The 16,928-nt window shown below is 46.3% G+C and overlaps 4 protein-coding genes across 4 annotated transcripts; 1 reads left to right on the forward strand and 3 right to left on the reverse strand.

The window, feature by feature from the left end:
- Positions 1-452: 452 nt before the first annotated feature.
- Positions 453-3,563, forward strand: CCR75_008403 (uncharacterized protein; the record flags this gene model as incomplete). The annotated part of the gene is made up of 1 exon (XM_067966455.1): positions 453-3,563. One exon carries the CDS (start codon positions 453-455, stop codon positions 3,561-3,563), a length of 3,111 nt encoding a protein of 1,036 aa, XP_067817759.1.
- A 278-nt stretch (positions 3,564-3,841) lies between these two features.
- CCR75_008402 (uncharacterized protein) lies at positions 3,842-4,027 on the reverse strand (the record flags this gene model as incomplete). The annotated part of the gene is made up of 1 exon (XM_067966454.1): positions 3,842-4,027. One exon carries the CDS (start codon positions 4,025-4,027, stop codon positions 3,842-3,844), a length of 186 nt encoding a protein of 61 aa, XP_067817760.1.
- A 1,173-nt stretch (positions 4,028-5,200) lies between these two features.
- On the reverse strand, positions 5,201-5,452 carry CCR75_008401 (uncharacterized protein; the record flags this gene model as incomplete). The annotated part of the gene is made up of 1 exon (XM_067966453.1): positions 5,201-5,452. One exon carries the CDS (start codon positions 5,450-5,452, stop codon positions 5,201-5,203), a length of 252 nt encoding a protein of 83 aa, XP_067817761.1.
- Positions 5,453-12,592: 7,140 nt separating this feature from the next.
- CCR75_008400 (uncharacterized protein) lies at positions 12,593-14,612 on the reverse strand (the record flags this gene model as incomplete). The annotated part of the gene is made up of 3 exons (XM_067966452.1): positions 14,590-14,612; positions 13,726-14,506; positions 12,593-13,667 (listed from the first exon to the last, which is right to left on the reverse strand). The coding sequence occupies exons 2-3, from the start codon at positions 14,343-14,345 to the stop codon at positions 12,593-12,595; spliced, it is 1,695 nt and encodes a 564-aa protein (XP_067817762.1). The 5' UTR covers positions 14,346-14,506; positions 14,590-14,612.
- Positions 14,613-16,928: the final 2,316 nt, after the last annotated feature.

Consider the following 16,928-nt stretch of genomic DNA (forward strand, 5'->3'; position numbering starts at 1 on the left):
TTACCCTGGATTATAATATTGAAAATTTAAGAATATAGATAAAACTATTATTCTCCTTTGTCATTCCTCTTATATTAAAAAATATTTATGTAACGGAACAACCTTACATCACCCCTTTAAACATTAGTCATTATTGTGACTGATATTGTACTATTTTGTTATCAATATTATTGCTGTGGCTGATCATCATAAAAAGTTACCACTTTTCATTCTGGTGATACTGTAACCAATGAAAACCTTTCATGTTATTTCTGGAGTTAAGCACTTGCAAGTTAGTGGCGAGCACTGCTTTGACCGAATCATTGCCACCTTTGAGCGTGTTATCTGACACCTTTCGAAGCAAGCACATTGCGACACAGACCACTCACTATATCTACTTTCCTTTGAACCGCACTGCTAAAATTACCATTAAATTACACTAAAATTGATTTACCACATCGGCAGTTTCCATCATGGCAGACATGACCGAATTCGAGCGAGCTGTGCTCATTGCCTTCCAGTGTGCCGCTGCCAGCACTGGTAACCAGCAGATGCAGACGCTGAAGCTTCAAGCCGAAAACTTTTGTGCTGCGATCAAGAGTCAAGCTGACGGCTGGCAAGCCGAGCTACAATTATTTAAGCAGTCGGAGCACGAACAGGTTAAATTCTACGCGCTGCAGGCGCTACAAGAGACGTTGGTTAATGGAATAATTGATGACGTGGCCTTAGCTATTCGTGTTGAATTTTTCACGTGGCTGCAAAGTCATGTCGCTTATGTCGAAAACACGGCGCCATATCTCAAAACGAAACTGGCCGTCGTCATGACTCTTCTCATGAAACGAGACTACCCAGACCGCTGGCCGACGGCTTTTGCTGAATTATTGGCATTACTGCCACAAGGCGCGTCAATTGTGGAAATGTATTTTCGAATTCTGTTGGCCATTAATGAGGAGATTGTCGAGTTTGATGCCCAGCGAACCCCGCAAGAGGCTGCACACAATATGAAGATTAAAGATGCCATGCGTGAAGGATCATCGATGCAGGAGAGCTTTGATGCAATTGCTCGTGTGCTAGTGAATGCTGATTCAAGCGATGTGATGCGTCAATTAAGCGCGAGTGCTCTCGAGACGCTGAAGAAATATATAAGCTGGGTGGATATTGGTCTCGTGGTCAATGATACATTGTGGCCAGTACTGATTCAACTTATGCGTGAGAGCGAAGAATTTCGGTGTCAAGCAGCCAATTGCGTGTTTGAAGTGGTAGATAAAGGCATGACACCCGAGAAGAAACTTGCATTGCTGCAGCAACTGCAGATTCTCGACATGCTCGCGTCTTTACCGATTCGAGAGGATGAAGCGTTTGCCGAGGAAATTGGTGAAGTGATCAATGCTGCTGGAGTGGAACTTGTGACATGTATGGACGCTTTCCGCCAAACTAACCGAATTGACTTGGTGCATGTTACTGGTTCGATGTTGTGCCAATTGATGCCCCTTGTTTGGGACCTTTTTGCACATGAATCAAAAGACGTTTCTGAAGAAGTGTTTGAGATTGTCAACACAGTGGGAGGTGCCATGCTTCGTACAGAAATGAACATGGCTGATTCTCCTACGAGGAAGCAAGAAGTGTTTCAACCGTCAAAATACATTCCACAGATTCTACATGGTGTGTATCGACAGACTCGATTTTCACTGGAATTGGACTCGGATGCAGCTGAATTTGAAGAGTACCGACGAAGCCTCTATACAATTTATCTCAACATCGTGCGCCAATGTCCTCATGATACGCTTACTTTTCTCACAAACCTTGCGCAGGGTCTTCCGATACAATTTGCTGAAATTGATCCACGCGACCTTGAAAGTTTCATGTCGCTTGTGTATCGATTCAAAGAAGGCATTGCACCATTAAGGACCGTAGCTGTTCCATTTAATGAGCCTACAAGTCCCCTCTCTTTGTTTGCCGTGCAGATTCATCGCAGCATGCTTGTAGCAGCCAGCAGCGGCGCCGTTTTGCACCCGTCTGTGATACTAACTTACTATGACTTGGCTGTGCGATACAGCAAAGTGCTACAGCATGAGTCTGCCTTGATTCCAGCAGTGTTGGAGATGATGTTTGGTCCATACGGTCTCGCAAATTCAGCTGCCCATGTGCGCTCCCGTGTGTGCTACCTGTGCTTGCGCCTGGTTAAAGCTATCGGTGCTTCCGTAAATCCGCATGCGTCTGGTATTCTAAGTGCATTGCAGCCACGTCTCGCGATCGCGAATGAGCGTCAAGAGCTTGCGAGCAAGCGCAACCCAACCCACTTAGCGTACGATGATCAGTTGTACCTCTTTGAGCTTGCAGGTCAGATTATTGCATCGCTCGTGGTGCTTCCAGAGGAAACAGGCATGCACGCCAGACAGCTCCGATCTAGATACACGATTGCCGTGTTGAATCCACTGTTAGAAACTTTGAATACGATCTTGAACGAGCTAGCATCAGGTGCATTGACAGATGAAGAGTACGCGACGGAGTCGTGTGCTTCCCATCTTAACGCCATTGCGCACGTGCTCAAGGCATTTAAAGGTACTGATTGCATGGAAAACCAGCAGGAAACATTTGCACAAGTACTTACTGCTGCAGCCTGCGTCTTGCGTGCTCTACCCCATACACCGCGAGTGCGCTCCAAAATTATATTTATGCTGCACCGCTTGACCACTGTGCTCGACCCTACCCGCTTTTTATACAATGTACAGGAGACACTCGAGACGCTAATGCTTGGGTGCGAACAAATTGAAGTGGTAGAGATTGTGCAGCTATTGGACCAACTTATAATCAAGTACAAGCACGCCCTAGGCGGATTCCTGGACAAGACAACGCTGCCATTCGTCCAGCATTTGTGTGCATTGATGCCAGAACGCAGTGCGGTGACGAACACTGAAACGAAAGACGATTCACAGCTTGAACGTGAAGCTATACAAAAATACTTATACACATTCCTCCTGCATCTGGTCACTCACGGCTTGGACGCTGTGCTAATCAGTATGCAGAACGTTCCTCAGCTAGAAAATATATTACGGCTTGTATTGGAGGGCTGTGCTGAGGTATTAGACGCCAACATTAATCGCGCGTGCTTTTCAATCGGAAGTATGCTGGTTGAACGCTGGATTGGCAATGGGGTTGCTCTTTCTCCGGCAACTAAGGCGTCCGGTTCAGCCACCGTGGCCACGTCAACCGAATCTGCGGCTCTGCGTGCTGAACTGCATGCTGAATTATCAATCGAGGGCAAGAAGCGATTTATTCAGATTGCAGTGCAGGACTTCACGCGCGCAATGTTCACTGTTACAAATTTGCGACACTTTAATATTAACGATATGCAGGTGGTGGTGGCTATCAAGGAGGTTGTCAACATGCAGGTCATCTTGGTGGCTTCGGTTGGGCGCAAGTATGTGACGTTTCTGCGAGACGTATTTCTTCCTTCACTTGGATGTCCGCATGAACTTGCATGCTCGTATACTGAGCAGGTTGCAACAGGAGACCGCAAGAAAATTTTAGGAGCTTATAGAGCACTAATCAGCAAGATGAAACTTACAAGTTGTTCAACTTGAAAACAAATTATTGTTAACAAATTAGACTCCATCCTATCAATTTTCAGCGGTGATTTAATCCGGATGCTAACGCATTGTTTGTGCTTCGATTTCCAAGGATCGGTCACACAGCAATCAAGCCATTACTTTTAGCCTTTGAATATTGGTCTTTTGAGGTCGTGTGATGCTCGTCATTGTGCTTCGCTTGTTTTAAGTCCAAACTCGTCTTCGTCTTTCTCTGCCATTTATTTTCATCGATTATAAGTGGAACCCGATATGGAGACCCCCGCCGAATTCATTCACTTCCCCAATGGCTTTGTTGCAAATAATGAGGTTAAACTCAGGCTGAACTTCGGCGTGACCTTCCACTCGAGCTGCTCTTTGATAGTGTCCAAGTTTAATCTGTGCTGTGCCAATAATTCGCCTAATTTGTTATCGTGCTTCATTTGTTTGTTCTGATAATCTGATACAATGCCATCAAACATATTGCTATAGTTGTCAGAAATTGCTGTTCCCACAGCAGATGTTGTCCATGTCTGAAGCGCAATCGACCACTTGGTTTAACTGCTTTTACAATCGGAGGTGCCTCTTTCCATGCATAACTCATCATTATGATGAGTTATGCCTCCGATTTACAATCGGAGGTGCCTCTTTCCATGCATAACTCATCATTATGATAGGCGTTTGCGCCCCAGATTCGAGTTACAGGTTACGTTAAACCAATACTAAGCCTATTCACAATTCCTTGAGCTCGCAATGATTAGCTATGCTCTCTTCATTCGCGCGTCTTTTGCCAAATGCAATGCTTTCTTGCATTATTATCAAGCATAAATTACTGTTAATTGTTCAGTTCCTTGGTACTTTCGGTATCCCTTAAGTCGTTACAGCCGTTAATTTATGATAGCATCACGCGTCGCGCAATCTTTGACAGTTACGGCTCAATTTGCCACTCAGGTAAACCGCTCTCATCTCCATACATTCGCCGATTTATTTCTAGTATTGCTCTAAAGTAAGTTGTTACTCGGACTCCTCCTTCGTGCCATTGGCGAGGCGAGTGGTCGCCCTCACTGCGGCAAGTACGCTACCATTCAAAAGCGAACTAGCAATTAATTAACTGGACGGTGCGTACGAGTACGAGAAATGCAATCAATGAGCTGACATTTAAATTTTCTAGAATTGATTTGTTTTCTTGAAACGGTTGGCAACCTCTTATAATGATCACAATGTAATAAAAGGGGTTAGTTAATTTCGTCCTAGACAAATTACGACTGGGCAGTAGATAATAACGACAACTTAGTCTTAGCATTCTACTGTCACATCAACCGACCTCAGTGGCCGAGTGGTTAAGCACTGGAACTGGGACCGGGAGGTAAGTGGATCGATACCCGCGGAGGGCGGTACGATGACACATCGCCGGAGATAGGCTAAAAAGCAGACGAGCAACCATCCAATTGATGGCCGCCCTGCCAACCCGCACCGAAGGTGTGTGATAGTTGGGTGGGAGGAGGCCCTGTAGCCGAAATTCCCCATAGTGTAATGAGGGGTGCGGGGTTCCAATAAGAGAACTTCGTCAAAATTGAATCTCTACTGTCACATCAGTTGGCTCATTTGGCTCGTGGTAAATTTTGGTGCTTTTGCAATTATTTTGGTGGTACACATTAATTGTTGGTACTTTGGGATTCAGCCTCGTTCGGTTCAAACAGACCTTCTTCCAGTAGCCGATCCAGTTCAGCTCGCACCCGGGAGAAATCGATTATATCATATTGATCGTCTACTTCATTTTCAATTGGTACAATGTCATCCTGAGCCACAAGAAGCGGAGAATTAGGAGGCGGGGACGGATATGCGATCGCTAATACATTGGGTATTTCAGATTTCGCGGAAGGTCTCGATAAAGCGTAGGCCAGCATAATCGTCGGCGAAATTTACTTGAACAGCGTAGTCTTGATCCCTACAAAAGTGGAATTGTAGTGATAGTTGTCGTGCAGGGAACATATTCCTTGTCAATATCTTTCAATCAAATGTGGAAAAGCGCTTATTGTTGTTTTGAAAAGCGATCTTGTTCTCACACTCAAGGCTTGACCCGCCTTAATTGAATGTTAAAAAAGCGAAGGTTTAGAACAAAATCTCTTTGAATGTTGAGGCATAAATTGCTAGACGGGGCTCGCTCAAGTCAAAATTGGGCTTATCTTATTCAAAATGTCATCACGCACATCTGTCATAAACTTGCTGAGAGGTCGATCTAATTGAAGTAGCGTCTGTATTTTTATTTATAAAGCTGTCCTAGCTGACAATATGTAATGGGGCACACATCGGTAGGTGAACCGTTGTTGTGGTACATTGACTTGATGGGTAAAAAAACCTTTTGTTCTCGGCCAAAATCTGTTTTAAATTAGATAAGGTAAAGTTATAGATTTAAAGGAATAGTAACTAAAATTAAGTTTCCCATTTGATCTTAAAGCGTTTAGTGCCTTCCTTAAGGCAAGGTGTATACTCTCGGGCACTAGTTGCCACTTGGTTCTACGAACCCCTGAATCCCTTGAACTAGGATTCACTAAACTTTAATATCTTGTACGACTCATTGAGTTGCCAAACCTATTATTTCTATTTCACTCGTAGTCAATCTGCGCCTGTGTCTTTATAAGACTAAGCCTTTGAGGTATAATGGAAACGTTTCCAGAGCTTTCAGAGGCGAAACGAGCAGCTTTTGAGAAGCTCAAAACATTGTTTGGGCTAGAATACATTGTGTAACGGGGCACTACGACTCGTACTGCTTCAGTACAAGTCCACTTCGCACTGCTTCAGTACAAGTCCACTTCGCATGGCTTCAGTACAAGTCCACTTCGCACTGCTTCTATAATGGGGCACACATCGGTTGGATAACCTTTGTTGTGGTACGTTTACTTTATGGGTAAAATACCTTTTTATCTAATTTTAAAATAGTTAGTTACTTAAGTCCCATTTATTATGGGTAACAAATGTGTCGCCGCCAGATATAATTCTGGCGGCCAAAATCTATTGTAAATTAGCTAGGGTAGGGCTTTTAGATTAAAATAATTAGATGTAGTGCACTCCCCCTTTTCATCTTAAAGCGTTAACTGCCTTCCTAAGGCTTGCGCATTGATCTGTAAGAGATAGTAGCCTTTCTAAGGTATATCATCTTGGGCACTGGTTGCCACTTGGTTCTACGAACCCCTGAATTCCTTGACCTAGGATCCCTTAAGCTTTAATAGCTTGCACGACTCTCTGAGTTGTTAAACCCAATTAGTTCAATAGAACTAAGTGACTCTCTCAGTCTGAAAGTCTTCCTCTAACATTAGGAGCGAGGTAGCTCCGCTACACCTGGTAGCACTCGTAGTCAATCTACGCCTGAGTCTTTACAAGACTAATTTCTCACGAAAATGGAAGAGGTTCCAGAATTGTCAGAAGTGCAACGCGCCGCTTATGACAAGCTCAAAACCTTATTCGGGCTTGAGCACGTGGTATTTATTATCTCCCAGGGACCAGAGGTCCTGCATGCAAGGCTTGAAGCCTTCATGCGGTATGAAGCCTTCCTGATCGGTCAGGTACAGGACCATTTAGCGGCAACTATGCCAACCCGGTACATCTCTGTACCTGGCTCAGAGCCGAGGGCTCGCCCTTTGACTGTAAATGTGAAGACCTTTGAGATAAAAGAGGGAGAAAATCTCCTTTTTGGATTAAGCAGATGGAAATGTCCATTGAATCCGCCTTGTTCTTAACAGAGCGGCAAAAGGTGGCTATGACCATTTCCAAACTTGGAGGTAGAGCCATGGAGTGGGCACTATCGTGCAGCACGTCCATGAACGACGCTTTTCCCTCATGGGATTAGCTGAAACAGCAAATGACCAGCATGTTTGCACCGCCTGATCAGGCTTTTTGCATGCGAGCTAGGCTCCTAGCGACTCGACCGGGTAAACGAACCCTAGGGGACTTTGTCCAGGAGTTGAGAACTCTCATTGCATCTATGCATCAAGACCCGGTGCAAGAAGCAATTGTAGCGACCATCTTTATGGGGGGGTCTCAATGAGGGCGTTGCCCGGACGGAATTGTTCCGATCTCATCCGGCTACGTTCGAAGAGGCAGTTGACATAGCGCTACGCGCCGAGTTTAACTTTAAGTCTGCTCGCGTTAGCACGCCTGTCTACCGAACAAGCTCTTTGAGCACATGGGTTCCGTCTAATAGAGCTAAACCTATGAATTTAAGCCTCGTTGAGGAAGGAGAAGAGGCTCTTCAAGCTGTGGAACAGCATAAGACCATCCGTAGATGTTATATGTGCGGAAACACGAAACATTTACGCCCTGTCTGCCCTCTTCGAAATTCGCGTATAGCGCGGAAGAGCTCCAACTTTGACCTATACCAGAGATCTGGTACGGTGCGGGAAACCGTCGATACCCAGTAGGTGCGGGGCCCTACTGGGGAAGACCTAGGCTCTGTTGAACCTCCAGGAGGTGAAAATTAACTGAACCTAGCCCGAATTATCTCGATGCTCAATGGCACGGGGCGGTAGTGCAAGCCTGGCTTGCTAGTCGCTCAAGCGACTGTAAAGGCTTTGATAAGCCGTGGTCAATTTTAATTGACTCAGGAGCGTCTTGCAATTATGCTCGACGCCTTTCCCTTGAAGGAAGTCAACAATACGTTGAGGCGCTTAGAGCGCATGAAGGTGATACAATCACTGTTCGCTTAGCGACTGGGACTCGTGTCACTGTTCCCAAAGTTCCATTGAACTTAGGTATAAAGTTTCTGGACTTTGACAGTATGGAACGCTGTCTCGTCCTTGATTTGAATCCGAGATATGATCTCATCCTTGGTATGTCCTGGTTAGAATACCATGAGCCATGAATCGATTGGAGGTCCAAGACCTTAGGCGCCACGCGCAATGTTCCTAGCAAAGTTTTGGAGAATCATGAACCCACCTTTGCTAGGCAGCAAAAGCGCTATTGGCGCGGATCATTGAATGAGTATGTCAGTGTTTTAGGCATTGGCATGTCTGAGTTTATAAACTGTAATCTTAAAAACATTGATTCTGAGCCCGACTCAGCAGAAATAAGTGGAACGGCACGTACTCCGTCGAGTGACACTCGTTATAATAACGATTCACTAAATGCTGAAAGCATTGTTGGCCTAAGGCCAAATCATCAAGGGTGCAATATCCCTGAGATACGTGGAGTGGCACGTCTAGTCCACCGAGTATGGTCGGCCGAGGTGGCATCATACTGAGGGTCAGTAATGAAACTGTTGGCGGTTCGGCAGGACCTCAAGGGTGCAATATCCCTGAGATACGTGGAGTGGCACGTCTAAGTCCACCGAGTGTGGTCGGCCGAGGTGGCACCATACTGAGTGTCAATAGTGACACTATTGGCGGTTCACCAGGGCATTTCGGGTCAAACCCTTTTAACGCTCGTGAAGTGACACGTAATCGGTCGCCGGACAAGGAAGTTGAGTTACCTAACTCCTCGTCGAATGTCAAATTAGACGCCATCTCTGGTATAGAACCAGTACATGCTTGAAAATTTGGGTACGTGGATGTCCCGGCCTCTAAGAGGCGTATTGTCTCTACTCCGCGACAGGGAAGACGCGAAGCGATTATAACCTCACCAAGTGATACGATTGAGCAAGTACATACGCTTGTATATGGTGTAACCGGTAACATTGAGGGGGAAGTTAGCCTTGCGGCAATCCTTTCCTTACATGCTCTTTTAGAGCTAGACGAAATGTCTATTGATGAGTGCGGTGGAGCTTTAAAAGCTGGTGACTTTTTCTGAAATGGTGGTCATTCGACCTATGGCTGAGTAAAATTCATCGTCACTTCTAGACGAAGCTGTCCTAGATGACACAAAAGCTGCACTTAGTGCGCGAAATAGGTCATCGATCCTTAAAGTTCCTACGGACCCCTTTTATTCCTTGATTAAGGAATTCCAAGATGTGGTATGTAATAACCCACCATCTGTTCTTTTTGCCTCCGGATAGAGATGTTCGTCATGAAATTGACTTGGTTCAGGGAATCAAATACTGTGTCACAAGACAATGGCCTTTACCAAACGAGCAGTGTGACGTCATTGACGATTTCTTCCGTGCTCAAGCACGAGGCTGGAATGATACGACAGAGCAAATCTCCTCATTCGACACCGACATTTTGTGTCAAAAAGCCAAATGGTAAATGACGCATTGTACATGCTTATAATAAGCTTAATGCTATCACTATACCAGCACGAAAACCCCATTCCTAGAAAGGATGTTCTTCAGAATAATATGGTCGGTTGTACAATGTGCAGTGCATTGGACTTAGTCGATGGTTACTACCAATTGCTCATGCGAGCTAGTGATATCCCGCTTACAGCGGTTAGTACCCCAGCGGCATGTTATTGGAGTGGCTGGTTATGCCACAAGGGCTTTCCAACGCCCGGCAACATTTAATCGTCTAGCGACGCAACTGTTTCGCCCTCATCGAGGTTATTCACAGACTTATTTCGATGATATTTTTGGGCCGGTCGAATATGGAAAACCATTTAGACCATTTGCGAGCAGTGCTCGAGTGCATGCGCACAAACAAATTGTACATCTCTATAGATGGGTGGCCAACTATATTCGCTCTTGCGAACAGTGTCAGCGCATTAAGCCTGCACCGTCCAGCAGTGCGCCACTGAAGCCGACCTACACCGATTTCAATAAAGTAAAAGGCCAAGGTCCCATTTTAATAATTTATGGAGGTGATAATTTTAATTTAATTAACAATGAAATTATTTTAAAAAATTAAAATGTTGTCAGCTCGTGTTGTGAAACGTTTGAATAAATCCTTTAACGAGCGCAACCCTTACGCGTTAGCTGTTGTGTCTAAAAACTCTGATAAATTAATAACAATAGTTTCTGTAAAAGTTAAATCAGTGTAAGGTTAACTTGTGCTGAACAGTACTAGTAAAAGGTGTCCCGTTACACTAAGAGCGGAAGCAGCTGGCTCACGACAAATCTCGCAGCAATTTTGATGCATCGAGCCGGTCCACGATCTGTAGTGCTTCGCGGTATAGCGCGCGCTGCCACCGCATCTGCACACCAGGTATGACGTGCCAGTGCATGAATTTGATATGACGCCGCACAAAGTCGTCGTCGTTCGGCCATTGACGAAAGTCACTGAGTGATCGAAGTACGAAGACATGTGATATATGCAGTCAAAATCGAGTTGTAGCTTGGGTACCACGCCGAGACACCTGCGCAGCACTTTTTTCGTTGTCGACCGCTTGCTCATTTAGAAGTGAGCTCAGTGTCCACGTGGCCCGAGTGGTTGAGAGAGACCATAGGCTGCTCATTCGTCCAACCACAAGTCGTGATCTCCCATTAATTCTCGTTCCAACACGTTCATGTTGCACGCCACCAGAATGTTGTTCGTCTTCACTCGAGTAGCTCGCCATGTCGAAGCGGGGAGGTTGTGAAAAACGCTAGCGCGTGACGTCTGTCGAGACGAAGTAGCACAGACGTGAGAAGCTCGGTGCTTGCTGACGTCCAGTTGCGCTCGCCCGTGACAATTGCCGCTTGAATATATTGCAACAGCACGTGAGTCGTTGTCGCTTAAACTGTATCAAGGCGCGGGATGATGAGGCCACCGACGGTGCGTCGTTGGTACAAAACCTCGACTGGGATCAATTGCACGTTTCGTGCGTCTCGTACATATTTGACTCAGAACGAACCGGCCAAGCATGGACTGTGAGCGCTTCTTAATTGCCGATGGGGCCGTCACGTATTGTGCGAAATGTCACAGACGCAAGAGGACCATCGTCTGCGACAAGAACTCGGCCGCGAAGTGTACATACACGCCTGTACCACGCCTTGATACCGTCGAAAATTGTTGATCAAGAGACTTAACGATTGTGTCTTTAGCAAGAGCCTTGCTAAACGGAATACCAACTTTCTTCACCGTGTCCTAGCGCATAAGCACTTGGAGACCAGGAAAAATCGGCAATCGGCGTTGTGGTCAGCGCCATCAGTTCCGACTTCGACAATTTTTGTTTTGATCCAGATCATTTAGAGTATTCGTCTACGATCTCGAGTGGTGCCTGTAGACGACCGACATAGCTCGCAAACAGCGTCGATTCGTCCGCGGAGAAACGTACTCGTTGCTGTGTGATCGGTGAGCATACATTCGCCGTGCTCTTCATGTGCAAGCAGCAGGTTAACGAGCGGCTCGATCGTCAGCACAAACAGCAGCGCCGAGATTGGGTCTCCTTGTTTGACGACGCGCGTTAGGAGTAGTGCCGGCTTAGTGCTTCCGTTTAGTTTAGTAAAGGTGCGTGCGGCCTTGTGCACATCAGCTTGATCCATTTGATGAGTCCGCGCCCAAAGACCATGCGAGCGAGCAGTCTAAGCATGTAGGTCCAATTCACGCGGTCGAAGGCATCTTGGAAGTCAAGGGTACAATGCGTACGTTTCTTCTTCACGACTTGTGACGAGGTCTAGCAAGTCGGCAACGAAGCGTAAACGATCGACCTTTCACGAACTACTTCTGATGAAGATTAATCAAGCCGAGTATCATACCTTGTAGTTGGTGAGTCCTATACTGTTTTACCAACTGAACTAGACAATGAACGAATCGGTAGTGACTAACATTAATCGGAACAGTATCACGAAATGCTTTGGGTGTGGCAGAATAGTAAGAAATTGCCTGCCGCACGCATTGTACGCATGCACTCACGCATAATAAGTCATGCCCAAAAAAATGAGAGCTCCTTAGCTGAATGATAAGAAAAAGAATAATTCATCACGCGGCAGAATACAATCACTCAGTATGAATTTGCGAGCGCTGGAGTCGAATTTAAATGGCTTTTGATTGTCTTTAGGCCAAGGAACTTTTCTAGTCGTTGATGCGTGTACCAAGGAATTAAAACATTACCCACAACTTCGCAATGAGGTACTGAAGAAAGCACACGCGGTATTCCGACCTTTAAAATGTTCGCATCAGCCCAATGATGTCTCTGAATTATCATAGCGCTCACTGCACACATCTTCAAAAGTAAATATGTCCTTGTATTGTATCCTTCCTTTACTTGCTGGCGATAGCATAGTCACGTAGGAGTGGGATGGGATTTTTAGGGCGGTTTTGAACTTCCTTGCAAATAGCAATATGCTGCTGGGCCCCTGAGGGAGCAAACTTTCGATGACAGCATGGACAGAGCACGAGCGTGGCTTGATGCTCCTTAAAGCTTTGTTGTAATGTGTGGTCTTTCAATTTTTGCCCTTTGGCGGTCATGGAGCCTACAGAACTTGGCACTGCACCAACTCGGGAATTCTTCGGCTTCAAGGGAGATGCTAGATGTGATGGTACGCCTCTACCCCAAGAACCTTCGTTACCGAACACGCGAGGGCATACAGCTTCATGCTTTGCAAGCCGACCTTCGGCAAAGCTTCGGCTGCAATACCGACACATTTCCATCGATTGAGTCGAAGGGCCAGACAAGAATGTATTGTTGGTAGCCTGGGAATTTGAATCCATAGAAGTGTTAATCTTGCTCAAATTGGCAACAGAAATACCACTAGCTTGGCGATGCGAAAAAGTGCTAAACCTTTCTTGATCCACTAGGTGGTCTGGTGACACTTTAAAATCGTTTCCGGATGTACCAAAATATCGGCTTTGACCTCTAAGCAGCCTTTGCGGTGTACTATCCGCAGAGCTACATTTTTTAGCAGTATTTCGCCGACGACGTGAACGCAGCAATGACAAGCTGTCTTGCACCGTTGAAGCCTCTGATCGCGGATGAGGAGTAGGATCTGGGAACGATGAGGCATAATGCAAGGCGCGTAGCGTTGCGTCCTCGGACATGACTACAAGTGCGCGCTCAAAACTCCTATACAATGGAGACTTTTGTCGCTTGTGAAAAGTTGCCGATGCACATTCTTGAAAGTGCGCCGCGAGTCGATCTGACGGTTGCTGGTCGCCACAAAATGTGCAATACAAAGCATCTTGCCGCTCCATCGTCGTGCCTGGCGACGCAACAGGTGAAGCAGATGCGTGACAACCATGACTTTGATGGTTAAGGGACCGCTGAAGGTCTAATTCGTCTATTTCAGCTGCGTGTGTGGGCTGTGAACTAGCAAAGCTCGAATTGAAATGCTTGGGCCTGTCATACCATTAGGGAAATAAAATCCTACCCGCATTTTTATCAACAAGAAACTTACCTTTTCCAAGACGACTCGCGTGTGCGTCGATTATAGTAGTAAACACGTCCTTTGGCTGTGTAGGCCTCTTGCCATTCATCTGGTTCCTCCATCTCCTGCTGACTATTTTCTTTCTTCATTCGGCTCTTCTCGACATCATCGTCCAATGGCTCTGCCGGCGTTCTCCAATGACAAAACTCATTCTTTTTATCTTTTTGCGTCCATCGCTCATTTAAAACCTCTTGCACAAAATCCATATAGCTAACGTCGGTTCTTCCAGCCTCTTTTTGGTCCCCCTCTCGCTCATCATCGCTCTTCCCACCATCTTCACCATCGCTAGAAAGATCCAGCATCCGCAAAGCCTCCCGAACGCTAGCCTCAACGTCTGCTTCGTTTTCTTCCATTAAATCATGAGATTTGTTGCAATATTCGGCCAACGGCGTGACCATCCAACCTTCGTCTTCTTCTTCCTCACTCTGGTGAGAAGCCCAACTGCGCCGTTCCAGCGTCGCATTGTCCAGCTTCAAGTATGTATTGGACCCATTAGTTTTCTCCATAGTTGGCGTAACCTTCAGCGGCGCTGGTTTGTTCGATCTCGACAAAGGCAAAGAGATATCGCCAAGACATGCATCGTCCTCCATTTTTAATTTCAGTAAAATGTGAAGTTAGGTAAAAGACACAATGGCTAAAATAAGTAGGGCTACTATAATTCATAGGAAAATTTAAAACTCCTCATAGCACAGTATTTCAATCAAAATTCACTAATTTTTTCGGTGAGCGGTTCTGTAAAACTCAGATCAAGCTGATGACCGGACAATTGTAATCAGTGCCAACACGACAATAAATGGCAACCAGGACTTTATGAATCCAGCCACACTTACGTACTTGCCACAAAAAAACATCCACCAGCAGAGTTCCACCATATTCCAACGCTTCCGACCAGCGTAGTTCATCTGCTCCAAACACACTGCCACGTGCGAGTGACAGTTGTCACAACACAGATTGTGCATTCGTTTCTCGTAAATTTTGCATCCCACAGCTATTGCTTCATCCCACTTGTCTGCATTTTCAGGCTCTACAATGCACTGCAAGTAGCGTGTGGCAGTGCCAAACGTGAAGTTATCGCGATTAATAGTATATGGGCCAGCAAAGTCAAAAATGGTCCTGCAAAATGAATATGAGACACACGTCGATGCAATTTGCCCTTTAAAAACAAATATTACCCTTTGCTATCAGCAAGGCCCATATGCCCGATAAAGGGCAAAAACCACGTGAGAATAGGGATCGGAGACCATACAATGCAGGTAGGAAAGCGCAGCGTAGACGGTTCGATGACATTGCTTCTATCCTTCCAAGACATCTGAAAATCATCGGCTTGGTCTGGTGAGAGAAGAAGATCATCGTCGTCGTTGATGCGCAAAGAAGCGACGTTAGACTCGACCATGCCAGGTATTTGTTTTTCGACAAATAAAAGCATCAAATATTGATGAGCTAAAATAATTATATAATTAAAGCGCAAAGCCTAAGCAGAAAAGCGCAACACCGCTCAATAAATTGTTAGAGGAAAAAATGTTACCGGCACTTAACGGCATCCCACCATTAAATGACTCCATGATGTTCATCTCCCGCCTCAATTTTTTTTACAAAGAGCACTCTTTCCGGCTAATTTTTCTACATACAATTGTGTTCTCGCTTCATACCTTCACGCATAACCATAGGGACTCCATTACTGCCAGTATGGCGCCACGCGCCTACTGGAGTTGCTGGGTTTTTTGGCGGGGTCTTACTGGGCACCTTTGCTATTTACTGACAACAGCACTAGCCAACCTACACTGATGACGATGAAGGTGAGGTGCCACGATAACTTCACGTACACGACGTGCAGAAGAAGGTTCTATGTAACGGGCTAAAGTTGCCCTAATATTACACAGTTCCCGTTAAGTGCACTTAGTGTCCTTCAGGGGATGGTCAACTACTTAATTAAGCAAGTAGACCCAGCACTCGGGTGTATATGTGATACACATAGGTGCATTCACATTAGGAGGGACGACGCCTAGCGTCATCCGTTAGTCGAGGTATCTAGAAAGATACGCTCGCAATGCATATTAGTGTTATCTATACAGAGGACATTTTGATTGGTAAAAATAGGTATTTATATTTTTCGTTATTAAATATGAATCAGTCTGAAAACTACTTTCTACTTAGTAAGTGCGCACGAGGAGCCGGATTACCGCTTCCGTGACGACACTTTGCGAGAGGTAATCGCGCTATCAGACAAAATCAGGGGTTAATTAGTGCGTTGAATGATGTCGCTATCGCGTCCACAACTACCTCACTGCATGCATGAGAAGCTGGTTTAATCGCTTTATCACTGTGCTAGGGTGTGTGTCTAAGTTAAGCGTGGCCGCATTACGACGTGCCCACCTACACTTGGTAGCACTAGAAATCCTTCTCACGATTCGCATCTCTGCGTGTGTACGTGAGGATGAGCCTCAATATTGATTGCGCTTATTTTGCCCCCCTCTCCGAACATCATCGGGAGGTGGAAGGGCTTATGGCGCAGGGACTTGGTGAACAAGCCCTGGCCAGGCTCCGGGGTAGTCCTCCTGAGCAACATGCTGCTCAGTTGGAGCAGTTTGAGGCATTCGCGCTCGGACAGCGGAGGGCCGCGTCCGAGGCACAGGCCATGCTGCGGCGGAGTCCGTCACTCAGGCTGAGGATGAGCTGGGGCATGAGCAGGCTCGGAGCGAGGCTTTCACCAGGACTGTTGAGATGTTCTCTGCCCGGCCGCATCAGCCGACGCCCATTCGGATGGATTTGCCCAAGTTCGATGGAACTGCAGTGCACACGAAAGTCAGTGGACTTTGAGCCGTGGAGCAATGCGGTGTCGCGCAGCTCATCGAGGACGACAGCGGGATGGTGTCGTACGCCATGTCGCATCTGCGCGGTAAGGCCTCTGAGTGGGCTTACTCGGCACTTATGGCGGACAGAAAGGCGTTCCTACATGGGCGATCTTTAAGACAAAGATTCGCGCCATGTACCAGCCGCCGAACAACAAAGTGTTGCTTCAGGCGCGCTTCTTTGGAGCGCGACAGGCGAAGCGATCTCTGCAAGAGTATGTGCAAGAGATGCGCTCGCTGTCGGCGTCCATTACCGTAGGTCCGATTCCGGAGCACATTAAGGTGCCCACGTTAATGAACGGACTACGGCATGGCCCATCGCGG

The sequence above is a fragment of the Bremia lactucae genome, linkage group LG11, assembly GCF_004359215.1.
Source record: "Bremia lactucae strain SF5 linkage group LG11, whole genome shotgun sequence".
Taxonomy (NCBI): Eukaryota; Oomycota; class Peronosporomycetes; order Peronosporales; family Peronosporaceae; genus Bremia; species Bremia lactucae.